Source organism: Glycine soja, chromosome 20, assembly GCF_004193775.1.
Source record: "Glycine soja cultivar W05 chromosome 20, ASM419377v2, whole genome shotgun sequence".
NCBI lineage: Eukaryota > Viridiplantae > Streptophyta > Magnoliopsida > Fabales > Fabaceae > Glycine > Glycine soja.
The window spans coordinates 50,932,213-50,944,247 of NC_041021.1; the positions used below are offsets into that span (position 1 = coordinate 50,932,213).

General features: G+C 34.7%; 2 protein-coding genes across 2 annotated transcripts; both read left to right on the forward strand.

Moving 5' to 3' along the window:
* Positions 1-251: 251 nt before the first annotated feature.
* Positions 252-4,135, forward strand: LOC114403792 (trihelix transcription factor ASR3-like). Its single transcript, XM_028366951.1, has 3 exons — positions 252-1,012; positions 1,106-1,138; positions 3,532-4,135. The coding sequence occupies exons 1-3, from the start codon at positions 370-372 to the stop codon at positions 3,813-3,815; spliced, it is 960 nt and encodes a 319-aa protein (XP_028222752.1). The 5' UTR covers positions 252-369; the 3' UTR covers positions 3,816-4,135.
* A 428-nt stretch (positions 4,136-4,563) lies between these two features.
* Positions 4,564-5,295, forward strand: LOC114402216. Its single transcript, XM_028364709.1, has 3 exons — positions 4,564-4,782; positions 4,906-5,040; positions 5,122-5,295. The coding sequence occupies exons 1-3, from the start codon at positions 4,564-4,566 to the stop codon at positions 5,293-5,295; spliced, it is 528 nt and encodes a 175-aa protein (XP_028220510.1).
* Positions 5,296-12,035: the final 6,740 nt, after the last annotated feature.

Sequence of the window (12,035 nt, forward strand, 5' to 3'; positions counted from 1 at the left end):
TATTTTTTACATTAATAGTCAGTGAAAAATACAGTAATTTCTTATGCTTTTAGTATGAGGTCGTAAAAATATACCTGGAGGAGCAGGGCGTAAGAAAGGAGTTGAAAGTGATGTTCCTGACATTTGTTTGTTTAAAACCAGGGTGGCAGAGTAATTAATAATTAATAAAGAATTGAGGCAGAGGATTATATCGAATAATAAAAAACCCTTATTAAGGGGTTAGGGTCAATAAGCTTTTAGTTGGTAGTTAAGGGTCGAGTGTAGAATATATAGGCTGTTAAAAATTGATAAAGCAAAAGCCCTTTCTCTCTCCTCCACTTATGTCTGGTCACGGAGAAACGGCGTAACGGAAGGAGTCACGTGACGTGGATGGCTTTAGAGCAGGAGGTGGGTCAGAATAGGAACACAAACGGCGTGGATGGTGGAGACGAGGGAGGGAAAGCGCCGAGACTGCCTCGGTGGACAAGACAAGAAATTCTGGTTCTGATACAGGGAAAGAGAGACGCCGAGAACAAGTTCAGGAGGGGGCGCACCGCGGGTTTGGCATTTGGGTCGGGTCAGGTCGAGCCGAAATGGGCATCGGTATCTTCCTACTGCAGAAAGCATGGAGTGAACAGAGGTCCGGTTCAGTGCCGGAAAAGGTGGAGTAATTTGGCCGGAGACTACAAGAAGATCAAGGAATGGGAGTCTCAGATAAGGGATGAGACGGAGTCGTTTTGGGTCATGAGAAACGATTTAAGGAGAGAGAGGAAATTGGCCGGATTTTTCGATAAGGAGGTCTATGATATTCTTGATTCAGGCTCAGGCCCAACGACCTTGGCTCTTTCTCTTTCCTCATCGCCTCCACCAACCACAACCATAACAACAACAACAGTCCCTGACGACCCTCCTCACCTCTATGATAGTAACCGGAGCGCGCCCGGTGAGGATGGCTTGTTCTCAGATTTTGAACAAGATGAAGAGAAGAACCCGCCCTCCAACAAGGACATTCCTGCTCCCATTCCTATCTCAGGTTCAAATTACTTGCTTGTCTTTTTTCTTCTACTGTCTTTATCACACACTGTCTGGACCTTTTCCTTCATCTTTTCTTCTGATTGCTTTACAGAGAAGCAATATCTCCGTCGTTGCCAAGCTGAAGGTAATGCCACATTTCTCTCATTACTCTACTTTTAGATTCGTTTTGGTCTCCCTAGTTCACATTTAGCCCCCATTTAGTTAACTTCTCCATATGAAAATAAAATCGAAAGGTCAAATGAATTGAAACGAGAAAAGCTCAATTCATTCTACTTCGTATTTTTTCCTCTCGTAAGTACTTAAGAATTTTTTTTCAGACTTCTTTAGTCCTCCTAGTTTTTGAATTGATCAAATTAATCCTTCACCCAAAATTATGCTATTTTGTTAATTTCATCACCAGCTTGATCGAATATTATAATTTCAAGGACTAAATTGGTGATTCACCTAAACATTAACTTGTAAGTAAAAAAAGCTAAAAAATATTTAAATAAAAATAAGAAAACTGGTTTTCGTTACATTGTATTTAAATATTTTTTACAGTTTTTCAGTTGCTAATTTATATAAATTAATGATATGTTACACCTCTATTACATTTCGGTTAGTTATTGAATAAAATTTTGAAACGAGGGACTTAACTTAAACAATTAAAAACTATGAGGACTGAATGTGAGTAATTAAAATTAGGGGATCAAAACCACCCATAGATTAAAGTATGAGACCTACAAGTGCAATTTCGTCATTTTCAAATGAGAATGTCCATTTGGCAAATTTGCTGAGTTCATAATGTATGCCATCCATAATTGATTGAAAATCATATGTTTTGTCTTAAGAGTTAAGACTCGAATGATATAGTGTGTATTTGGTTTTCAGTTAACACCCATTTGAAAGCACTTTCAGCTGAGTCTACGAGTATAGTGTCATTGGACAATGGTCTGTTTGAAGCTTTCTAAGGGAAAACCAAACACAACAACAGTTGGCAATATCATTTAGTTGTAGAATTATGTTTAATTAAACTTCGATCATGTTTGGAGAAACATTACCTCTGGTCATATATATAAGAAACAAATACTTAATTTGTTAAGATCAATAAAAATAGTTAAATTAGTTAATTTTAATTAATATTGTGATAAATTTAAATTTTATTCTAAAACTATCGATAGAATTAATTGGTTTAATATTATGACACTACTCATAATCCAAGGAATAATCTTTTCAACCAATAGGTATGAGTTATACTGTTAATAGCTCAATAAATACATCCACTTTCATGAAAAAAATGAATGATATCTTCTTAATAGACTTTACAATAAATTAAGGGTATAAAAGAAAATATTGACAAAAAAATACTAACATTTGTTTCTTATATTAAACTTTTTTCATAAGTTAAAATTAACATGTGCACTTTAACTTCTATAGAAGCTCTCTTGTTTAACCTTTCAAAATTTGAGGTACATAAGTTTGTTTTTAACTTATAGAACTTTTCTCTTAATAGACTTTACAATAAATTAAGTGTATATCCTTTTCTCTTATAAGTACTTATTGAAAAGTTTGTCTGAATATAGCCTCCAGGTTTGATCTGATTAGGCTTCTGCCGTTCTTGAGATAGCTTCTGTGTGTCTGTTTTAGTTCGTTAAACTGCACTTAATAACAAGATGGCTAGCCCTAAAAATGGACGCTACTTCAATGACCTTTACTTTATCTCCAGAATATGGTGAGATGAAGCTTTTGGACCTCGAATTAGCTAATAAAACCCCATATGTCGCAGCTTGCCCACCTTGTTCAATATCTATAACAATGCTTTTGTTTCTATTGCTGCTTCTGGTTTCTTCCATGAGAATAGAGTTGATTGTTTGCTCTTTCATCACTTTCCTGTTAATGCATTTGGTATTTCAATAATGCCAATATATAATGATTTTCTTGGCTAAATTTCATATACTCGAGTTCACCTTGTAACAGTGTCTATGGGAATTGGTAGGACTGAATCATCCAACGTTTGATTACTTACTTAAAATGATCTAGAAATTGTTTGAAAGCTCGTTTATAAATTATGCATCTGTACAATATGAATTAGATCAAAATTCCTTACATATAAGTAAATGATGTCAACCTCTATAGTGACACAAGTAATGCTACTTATAAATCCTCTCACTCTCTCACTCCTCCACAAGCCATTGGATATTAAATTCAGCCATAACTTTTCTTTCTTTCTTTGGAATGGTCCAAATTCTGTACATACCTCACATGGTATGAGTAGTTCTTTAACAATTAACGTTTCAAAAGCATCTTATTCATAATTTGCATATTCCTAGATAAAATCATTCTTAGAGCTCCATGTAATAGCTTTGGATTCTGTGATAACTGCCTCTCAACCACAAGCGCTGATTATTCGATTTTAAACTTTTTAGCTTCTCATAACAGACTTAAAAGCAAAGTGCTGGTTTAACAACGATAATATTGAGGTCACAACTGATGCTTGATTATACATTTAACATGTTTAAACATTCTTTTATTCTACAGGTGTGACTAACGAGAAACTGTCTACTTCAAATCCAGAAATGGGTTCTACTTCTCAAGGAGAGCGGAAAAGGAAGCGGTTAACAACTGATGGAGAAGAGGAAACTTTGCAATATCAATTAATTGATGTCTTAGAAAGAAATGGCAAGATGCTAAGTGCTCAACTTGAAGCGCAGAATATAAATTTCCAGTTGGATCGTGAGCAGCGGAAAGACCATGCAAGTAATTTGGTTGCTGTGCTTGATAAGCTTGCAGATGCTCTAGGGAAAATCGCTGATAAATTATAGTGCAAGAGCAATCAGAATACAGTGTACATAACAGTTGAAGTCCTGTAGATAATAGTGGTTTCTGTTATTTATCTCAGAAGGTCTCCAAGAAAATGACTGCCACACTTGTTCTCCGTTTGTTTTCCTTTCTGGATATGCCATATTTTTGTGGTTTATTACTGCTATTTTAGGATTATATACACACATTTGGATTACTGCTCTTTCTCTCTTACTGTTATATTAATATTCACGAGGTCATTCGAATCTTTCTCTGGGAAATGAAGCTGGTTGTATGGACGACATTTCATGTTTAGATGCACTTTTATTTGTTGTGGCCTTCATTTATGGTTTCATAATTTATTTGTTCCTCTAGCAGTCTGGCTCACAGGGTCGTCTTACCCAATTTGGTCATGAAAAAATTAGGCTTAAATGACAATTTGGTTCCTATAAATATCCTATTTTTGGTTTTAGTTCTTTAAAGATTTTTTGTCTTTATCATTTTTTTTTTGTTTAAGTCTTAGTTGTCTAGTAATAATATTACTTGATAACATAATAATGACGTTGACAACTCATTATTTGTCTTGTTTGTCAATTTGTCTAATGCCATCAACCATACTCAATAATTAAGGGATTGAAAATATAATTTACTTAAAAAAAATTACATGCCTTGAGACTACCCCACGTACGCAGTGTTCATCAGTGCATCACTGATGATGCGTATGCTGAAACTACCCCACGTGCCTTGAGGTGACTTACAGCGAAGGCGCACATGAAAGGGATCAAGGGAGCGCCATACAGGGGACGTTTAGGTGCTCTGACGATCACAGACGTTTCCTGGTTGCCCTACAGTGAGCACCAGGTAGTTAGGGGCTTCCAGCTTATTTCATGCTACCAGGGGCAGCTCAGATGGGGTCATGTTGTGGTCTACGTCCGACCAAAGCAGGTGCTACGGCAGTTCGGATACATCCAGACCATCCCTTCGCCGCCGGTTACTGCTTCTTTGTCGTATGACGAGATGTGGATATATTTCGGGGACCATTTAGCACCCGCGGGTGAGATTTGTGTTGTCCCTGGGTAGGTATCAGCGGACTACATGGACTGATTTTTCCAGATCTCTCACCCATTTGTCACGCCGACCCAGAAAGGCGATGAGCCGAGACAGCTAGCTGCCCCAGATGTGGATGCATACGTCGAGCCACATGTGTTGGAGGTTCCAGTCACAGATGATCTCCCCAGACATTCAGTGGTATTTTAATTTGGTTTAGTGTTTTCTAATTTATTTTTTATTTGATATTTTGTAATAACTGTGTTTTTATGACTGTAACAGGTTTCTTGTGAAGGTTGCGAAGCCATCGCTGAAAGGTTGAAGCGTATGCTCAACCTTAAGATGGTGACTGCAGGAACAAAGTTACATGAGATCATGAAAGATTGCCTGCTGCTCGCTAAGGGAGAGGCCTCTAATGGAAGTCTTAGGATGCGACGTAGGCAGCGCATAGATTAGCTTTCGATATGATGTGTATTATTTTTGTATTTGATAACATTATTATTAGTGTTACATTATTTTGGTAATACATATTTTGTTAATTATTTGTTTCATTATTGAATTTTCTGTGTACTGTTTATGACTAACATAATCAATTGTTGAAAATAAAATCTAATTATGCCTAGAACTAAAAAGCACAAAAAATTAAAAAAATAGGAATTGGACCGTTAAAACTGTGGTTAAGTATCCCTGTTCGGTGTTTTTTTAAAATTATGTGCGAGTTGCCTAAGATATTCGAGGGGTGCTATTTCTATTGTATGCACGTCAAAGAACGCAAAAAAAATAATAGCGTGAACTGGTTCCATCGAATCAGACAAAAAAAACCCACAAAAATTAAAAAAAAAATAGGATTTTGACCCTTCAAAGTATGCCTAAGTACCCATGTTAGGCATTTTTAAAAAATTATGTGCGAGTCGCCTAAGACATTCAAGGCGCCCTATTTCTATGGTTTGCACATCAAAGAACGCAAAAAAAAAAAATATCGTGAACCGATTACATTGGATCAGACAAAAAAAATGCACAAAAAATTAAAAAAATAGGATTTTGACCCTTCAAAGTATGCCTAAGCACCGATGTTCGGCATTTTTAAAAAATTATGTGCGAGTCCCCTAAGACATTTGAGGGATGCTATTTCTATTGTTTGGACGTCAAAGAATGCAAAAAAAATAATATCGTGAACCGGTTCCATCGAATCAAACAATAAAAAAAGCACAAAAAACTAAAAACAATAGGATTTTGATCATTCAAAGTATGCCTAAGTACCCATGTTCGTCAGTTTTAAAAAATTATGTGCGAGTTGCCTAAGACATTCGAGGGGAGCTATTTCTATGGTTTGTACGTCAAAGAACGCAAAAAAAAAATAATATCGTGAACCGGTTCCATCGAATCGGATAAAAAAAAAGCACAAATTTTTTTAAAAAATAGGATTATGACCCTTCAAAGTTTGCCTAAGTAACCATGTTCGGCATTTTTAAAAAATTATGTGCGAGTCACCTAAGACATTCAAGGGGAGCTATTTCTATGGTTTGCACGTCAAAGAACACAAAAAAAAAATATCGTGAACCGGTTCCATCGAATCGGACAATAAAAAAAGCACCAAAAACTAAAAAAAAAAATAGGATTTTGACCCTTCAAAGTATGCCTAAGTACCCATGTTCGACATTTTTAAAAAATTATGTGAGTCGCCTAAGACATTTGACAGTTGCTATTTCTATTGTTGGACGTCAAAGAATCCAAAAAAATAATACGTGAACCGGTTCCATCGAATCGGATAAAAGAAAAGCACAAAAAAAAAGGATTTTGACCCTTCAAAGTATGCCTAAGTACCCATGTTCGACATTTTTTAAAAATTATGTGTGAGTCGCCAAAGACATTTGAGGGGCACTATTTCTATGGTTTGCACATCAAAGAACGCAAAAAAAATAATATCGTGAACCGGTTCCATCGAATCGGACAAAAAAAAAGCACAAAATTTTTTTAAAAAAAGGATTTTGACGCTTCAAAGTATGCCTAAGTACCTATGTTCGGAATTTTTAAAACATTATCTGTAAGTCACCTAAGACATTCAGCGGGCGCTATTTCTATGGTTTGCACGTCAAAGAACGCAAAAAAAATAATATCGTGAACCAGTTTCATCGAATCGGACAATAAAAAAAGTACAAAAAACTAAAAAAAAGGGATTTTGACCCTTTAAAGTATGCCTAAGTACCCATGTTTAGCATTTTTAATATATTATGTGTGAGTCGCGTAGACATTCGAGGGGCGCTATTTCTATGGTTTGCACATCAAAGAACGCAAAAAAAATAATATCGTGAACCGGTTCCATCGAATCGGACAAAAAAAAAGCACAAAAATTAAAAAAAAATAGGATTTTGACCCTTCAAAGTATGCATAAGTACCTATGTTCGGAATTTTTAAAACATTATGTGTGAGTCACCGAAGACATTCAAGGGGCGCTATTTCTATGGTTTGCACATCAAAGAACGCAAAAAAAATAATATCGTGAACCAGTTCCATCGAATCGGACAATAAAAAAAGTACAAAAAACTAAAAAAAAAGGATTTTGACCCTTTAAAGTATGCCTAAGTATCCATGTTTAGCATTTTTAATAAATTATGTGTGAGTCGCCTAGACGTTCGAGGGGCGCTATTTCTATGGTTTTCACGTCAAAGAACACAAAAAAAATAATATCGTGAACCGGTGCCATCGAATCGGACAATAAAAAAAGCACAAAAAAATAAAAAAAATAGGATTTTGACCCTTCAAAGTATGCCTAAGTACCCATGTTCGGAATTTTTAAAAAATTATTTGAGAGTCGCCTAAGAGATTTGAGGGGTGATATTTCTATTGCTTGGATGCCAAAGAACTAAAAAAAAAATAATATCGTGAACTGGTTCCATCGAATCGGACAAAAGAAAAGCACAAAAAAAATAGGATTTTGACCCTTCAAAATATGCCTAAGTACCGATGTTCGACATTTTAAAAAATTATGTGTGAGTCGTGCAAGACATTCGAGGGGCACTATTTCTATTGTTTGCACGTCAAAGAACACCAAAAATATAATATCATGAACCGGTTCCATCGAATCAGACAAAAAAAGCACAAAAAATTAAAAAAAAAATAGGATTTTGACACTTCAAAGTATGCCTTAGTATCCATGTTCAACATTTTTTAAAAATTATGCGCGAGTCGCCTAAGACATTCGAGGAACGCTATTTCTATAGTTTGCACGTCAAACAACGTAAAAAAAAATAATATCGTGAACCAATTCCATCGAATCGGACAAAAAAAAAACACAAAATTAAAAAAAATAGGATTTTGACCCTTCAAAGTATGCCTAAGTATCCATGTTCGACATTTTTTAAAAATTATGTGCGAGCGCCTTATACATTTGAGAGGCGATATTTCTATGGTTTGCACATCAAAGAATGCAAAAAAAATAATATCGTGAACCAGTTCCATCGAATCGGAAAAAAAAAGCACAAAAAATTTTAAAAAATAGCATTTTGACCCTTCAAAGTATGCCTAAGTACCCATTTTCGGAATTTTTAAAAAATTATGTGCGAGTCACCTAAGACATTCAAGGGGTGCCATTTCTATGGTTTTCCCGTCAAAGAACGCAAAAAAAAAATAATATTATGAACCGGTTCCATCGAATCGGACAATAAAAAAAGCACAGAAAACTACAAAATAGGATTTTGACCTTTCATAGTATGCCTAAGTACCCATGTTCGGCATTTTAAAAAATTATGTGCGAGTCGCTTAAGATATTCGAGGGGTACTATTTCTATTGTTTGGACGTGAAAGAACTCAAAAAAAATAATATCGTGAACCGATTCTATCGAATCAGACAAAAGAAAAGCACAAAAAATAGGATTTTGACGCTTCAAAGTTTGCCTAAGTACCTATGTTTGGCAGTTTTAAAAAATTATGTGCGAGTCACCTAAGATATTCAAGGGGTGCTATTTCTATGGTTTGCACATCAAAGAACACAAAAAAATAATATCGTGAACCGGTTCCATCGAATCGGACAATAAAAAAAGCACAAAAAACTAAAAACAATAGGATTTTGACCCTTCAAAGTATGCTTAAGTACCCGTGTTCGACATTTTTTAAAAATTATGTGCAAGTTGCCTATGACATTCGAGGGGCACTATTTCTATGGTTTTCACGTCAAAGAACGCAAAAGAAATAATATCGTGAACAGGTTCCATCGAATCGAACAAAAGAAAAGCACAAAAAATTTTAAAAAAAAATAGGATTTTGACCCTTCAAAGTATGCCTAAGTACCCATGTTCGCCATTTTTTAAAAATTATGTGCGAGTCGCCTAAGACATTCGAGGGGCCCTATTTCTGTGGTTTGCACGTCAAGGAACACAAAAAAAATAATATCGTGAACCGGTTCCATCGAATCGGACAAAAGAAAAGCACAAAAAATTAAAAATAATAGGATTTTTGACCCTTCAAAGTATGCGTAAGTACCCATGTTCGACATTTTTTAAAAATTATGTGCGAGTCGCCTAAGACATTCAAAGGGCCCTATTTGTATGGTTTGCACGTCCAGGAACGCAAAAAAAAAATATCGTGAACCGTTTCCATCGAATCGGACAAAAAAAAGCACAAAAAAAAAAGGATTTTGACCCTTTAAAGTATGCCTAAGTAGCTAAGTTCGGCATTTTTAAAAAATTATGTGCGAGTCACCTAAGACATTTAAAGGGTGCTATTTGTATGGTTTGCACGTCAGAGAACGCAAATAAAATAATATCGTGAACCGGTTCCATCGAATCGGACAATAAAAAAAGAACAAAAAACTTAAAAAATAGTATTTTGACCCTTCAAAGTATGCCTAAGTGCCCATGTTCAGTATTTTTAAAAAATTATGTGCAAGTCGCCTAAGACATTCGAGGTGAGCTATTTCTATTGTTTGGATGTCAAAGAACGCAAAAAAAATAATATCGTGAACCGGTTCTATCGAATCGGACAAAAGAAAAGCACAAAAAATAAAAAAAACAGGATTTTGACCCTCCAAAGTATGCCTAAGTACTGATGTTCGACATTTTAAAAAATTATGTGCCAGTCGTGTAAGACATTGGAGGGGCGCTATTTCTATTGTTTGAACGTCAAAGAACACAAAAAAAATAATATCGTGAACCGGTTCCATCGAATCAGACAAAAAAAAGTATAAAAAATTTAAAAAAATAGGATTTTGACCCTTTAAAGTATGCCTAAGTATCCATGTTCGACATTTTTTAAAAATTATGTGCAAGACACTTAAGACATTTGAGGGGCGCTATTTCTATGGTTTGCACGTCAAAGAATGCAAAAAAAAAAAAAATAATATCGTGAACCAGCTCCATCGAATTGGACAAAAAATTTTGACCCTTCAAAGTATGCCTAAGTACCGATGTTCGGCATTTTAAAAAAATTATGTGCGAGTCGCCTAAGACATTCAAGGGGTGCTATTTCTATTATTTGGACGTCAAAGAACACAAAAAAATAATATCGTGAACCGGTTCCATCGAATCAGACAAAAAGAAAAATCACAAAAAAATTAAAAAAATAGGATTTTGACCCTTCAAAGTATGTCTAAGTACCCATGTTTTTACATTTTTTAAAAATTTATTTCACTATCGCTAACGACATTCGAGGGGTGCTATATCTCATGTCTGGACGTTAAAGAACACAAAAAATATATTATCGTGAACCGGTTCCATCGAATAGGCCCACAAATCAGCTTCACTATCCAACGTTCACCTACACGCACTGGTTTCCCACGCAGCCTAAAGGGACAACCACATTTCCTAGTTCCAGTGTCTCTTCTAACAAATTCTTTATTCTTACACTTGTACTGACCGCTCCTTTCACAGCCAATTAACATAAACGAACTTCTTCCTCTACGACCAGTATCTGTGTCAGACCTAATAATAATTGCAACAAACCCCTTTTCATGGGCAACCGATCTAGTCCACACCAAAACATCGTCTCGGGTACCAAAGACCTACACCACAATCCTGACATATTAATTTTTATACAAAACACACAATATTCACCAAACAACTGAAACTAATGAACATCATTACCTAAGAAGTATTAAAAGCATCTGAACAATCAACATGGCCTTCATTCATGCCACATTGTTGTTGATCATCAAAATCCATATCAAATTCTCCGTACATCGAACTATCATATGTCCATTGATCTTCGTCCATCTTAACAAAAACTAAAAAAAATGTGCATCATCCACAACTTCATTCAATCTTTAACAATCCATTAATTAAACATTTTATGACCTAATTTTTATCAATTAATTCAACATTTTACTACCAAATTTGAACATCGTAACTACCTACCTAAATAAATTGTCAAATATATACATGATACAAAAAAATACCAACTAATTAAACATTTTGTTACCTATTTTCATAATTATTACTACACAAATAAACTCACAAAAAATACGTCTATATATATATATATATATATATATATATATATATATATATATATATATATATATATCAACTAAATCAACTAATTCATTTTACTACCTAATTTTATCGACTAATTCAACATTTTAACTACCTAATTAGAACATCATAACTACCTAAATAAATTGTCAAATATATACATCATACAAAACCTACCAACTAATTTAATATATATTCTACATACTTTATAAATCTATCATAATTCACCAACTATCCACAAATTGATGAAATATTGCATAAATAATTGAAAAATGCTACCAAATTAAAAATATTAACATTTAATCTTTAAAAAAATAAAAACAAAAAAAAATACTTCATACGGAAAAACTTCTTCCGTATGAAGTAATTTTTCAAACTACGGAAGAAGTTCTTCCGTATGAATCCTACGGAAGAACTTCCTTTGTGGATTCCATACGGAAGAACTTCTTCCGTAGTTGTAGATAAACAACTACGGAAGGACTTCTTCTGTATGGACTCCACGGAGGAAGTTCTTTTCGTAGGATTCATACGGAAGAACTTCTTCCGTAATGAGAAAATTATACGTACGGAATAAGTTCTTCCGTATGTATACATTTTGCATTATGGAAGAAGTTCTTCCATATGAATCCTACGGAAGAACTTCTTTCGTATGTTCAAATTTCTCAGGAAAATCTTCTTTCGTAACAAGCTAAAGGAAGAACACTTCATCCACGACAAAAAAATATACGAAAC

What these genes read in the sequence shown, in the direction of transcription:
- LOC114403792 (XM_028366951.1), top strand. Translation starts at nt 370, where the DNA reads ATGGCTTTAGAGCAGGAGGTGGGTCAGAATAGGAACACAAACGGCGTG. An exon ending in TGCTCCCATTCCTATCTCAG is followed by an intron (nt 1,013 to 1,105) that starts GTTCAAATTACT and finishes ATTGCTTTACAG; the next exon opens with AGAAGCAATATCTCCGTCGT. An exon ending in CCGTCGTTGCCAAGCTGAAG is followed by an intron (nt 1,139 to 3,531) that starts GTAATGCCACAT and finishes TTTATTCTACAG; the next exon opens with GTGTGACTAACGAGAAACTG.
- LOC114402216 (XM_028364709.1), top strand. Translation starts at nt 4,564, where the DNA reads ATGAAAGGGATCAAGGGAGCGCCATACAGGGGACGTTTAGGTGCTCTG. An exon ending in AGACCATCCCTTCGCCGCCG is followed by an intron (nt 4,783 to 4,905) that starts GTTACTGCTTCT and finishes TGATTTTTCCAG; the next exon opens with ATCTCTCACCCATTTGTCAC. An exon ending in ATCTCCCCAGACATTCAGTG is followed by an intron (nt 5,041 to 5,121) that starts GTATTTTAATTT and finishes TGACTGTAACAG; the next exon opens with GTTTCTTGTGAAGGTTGCGA.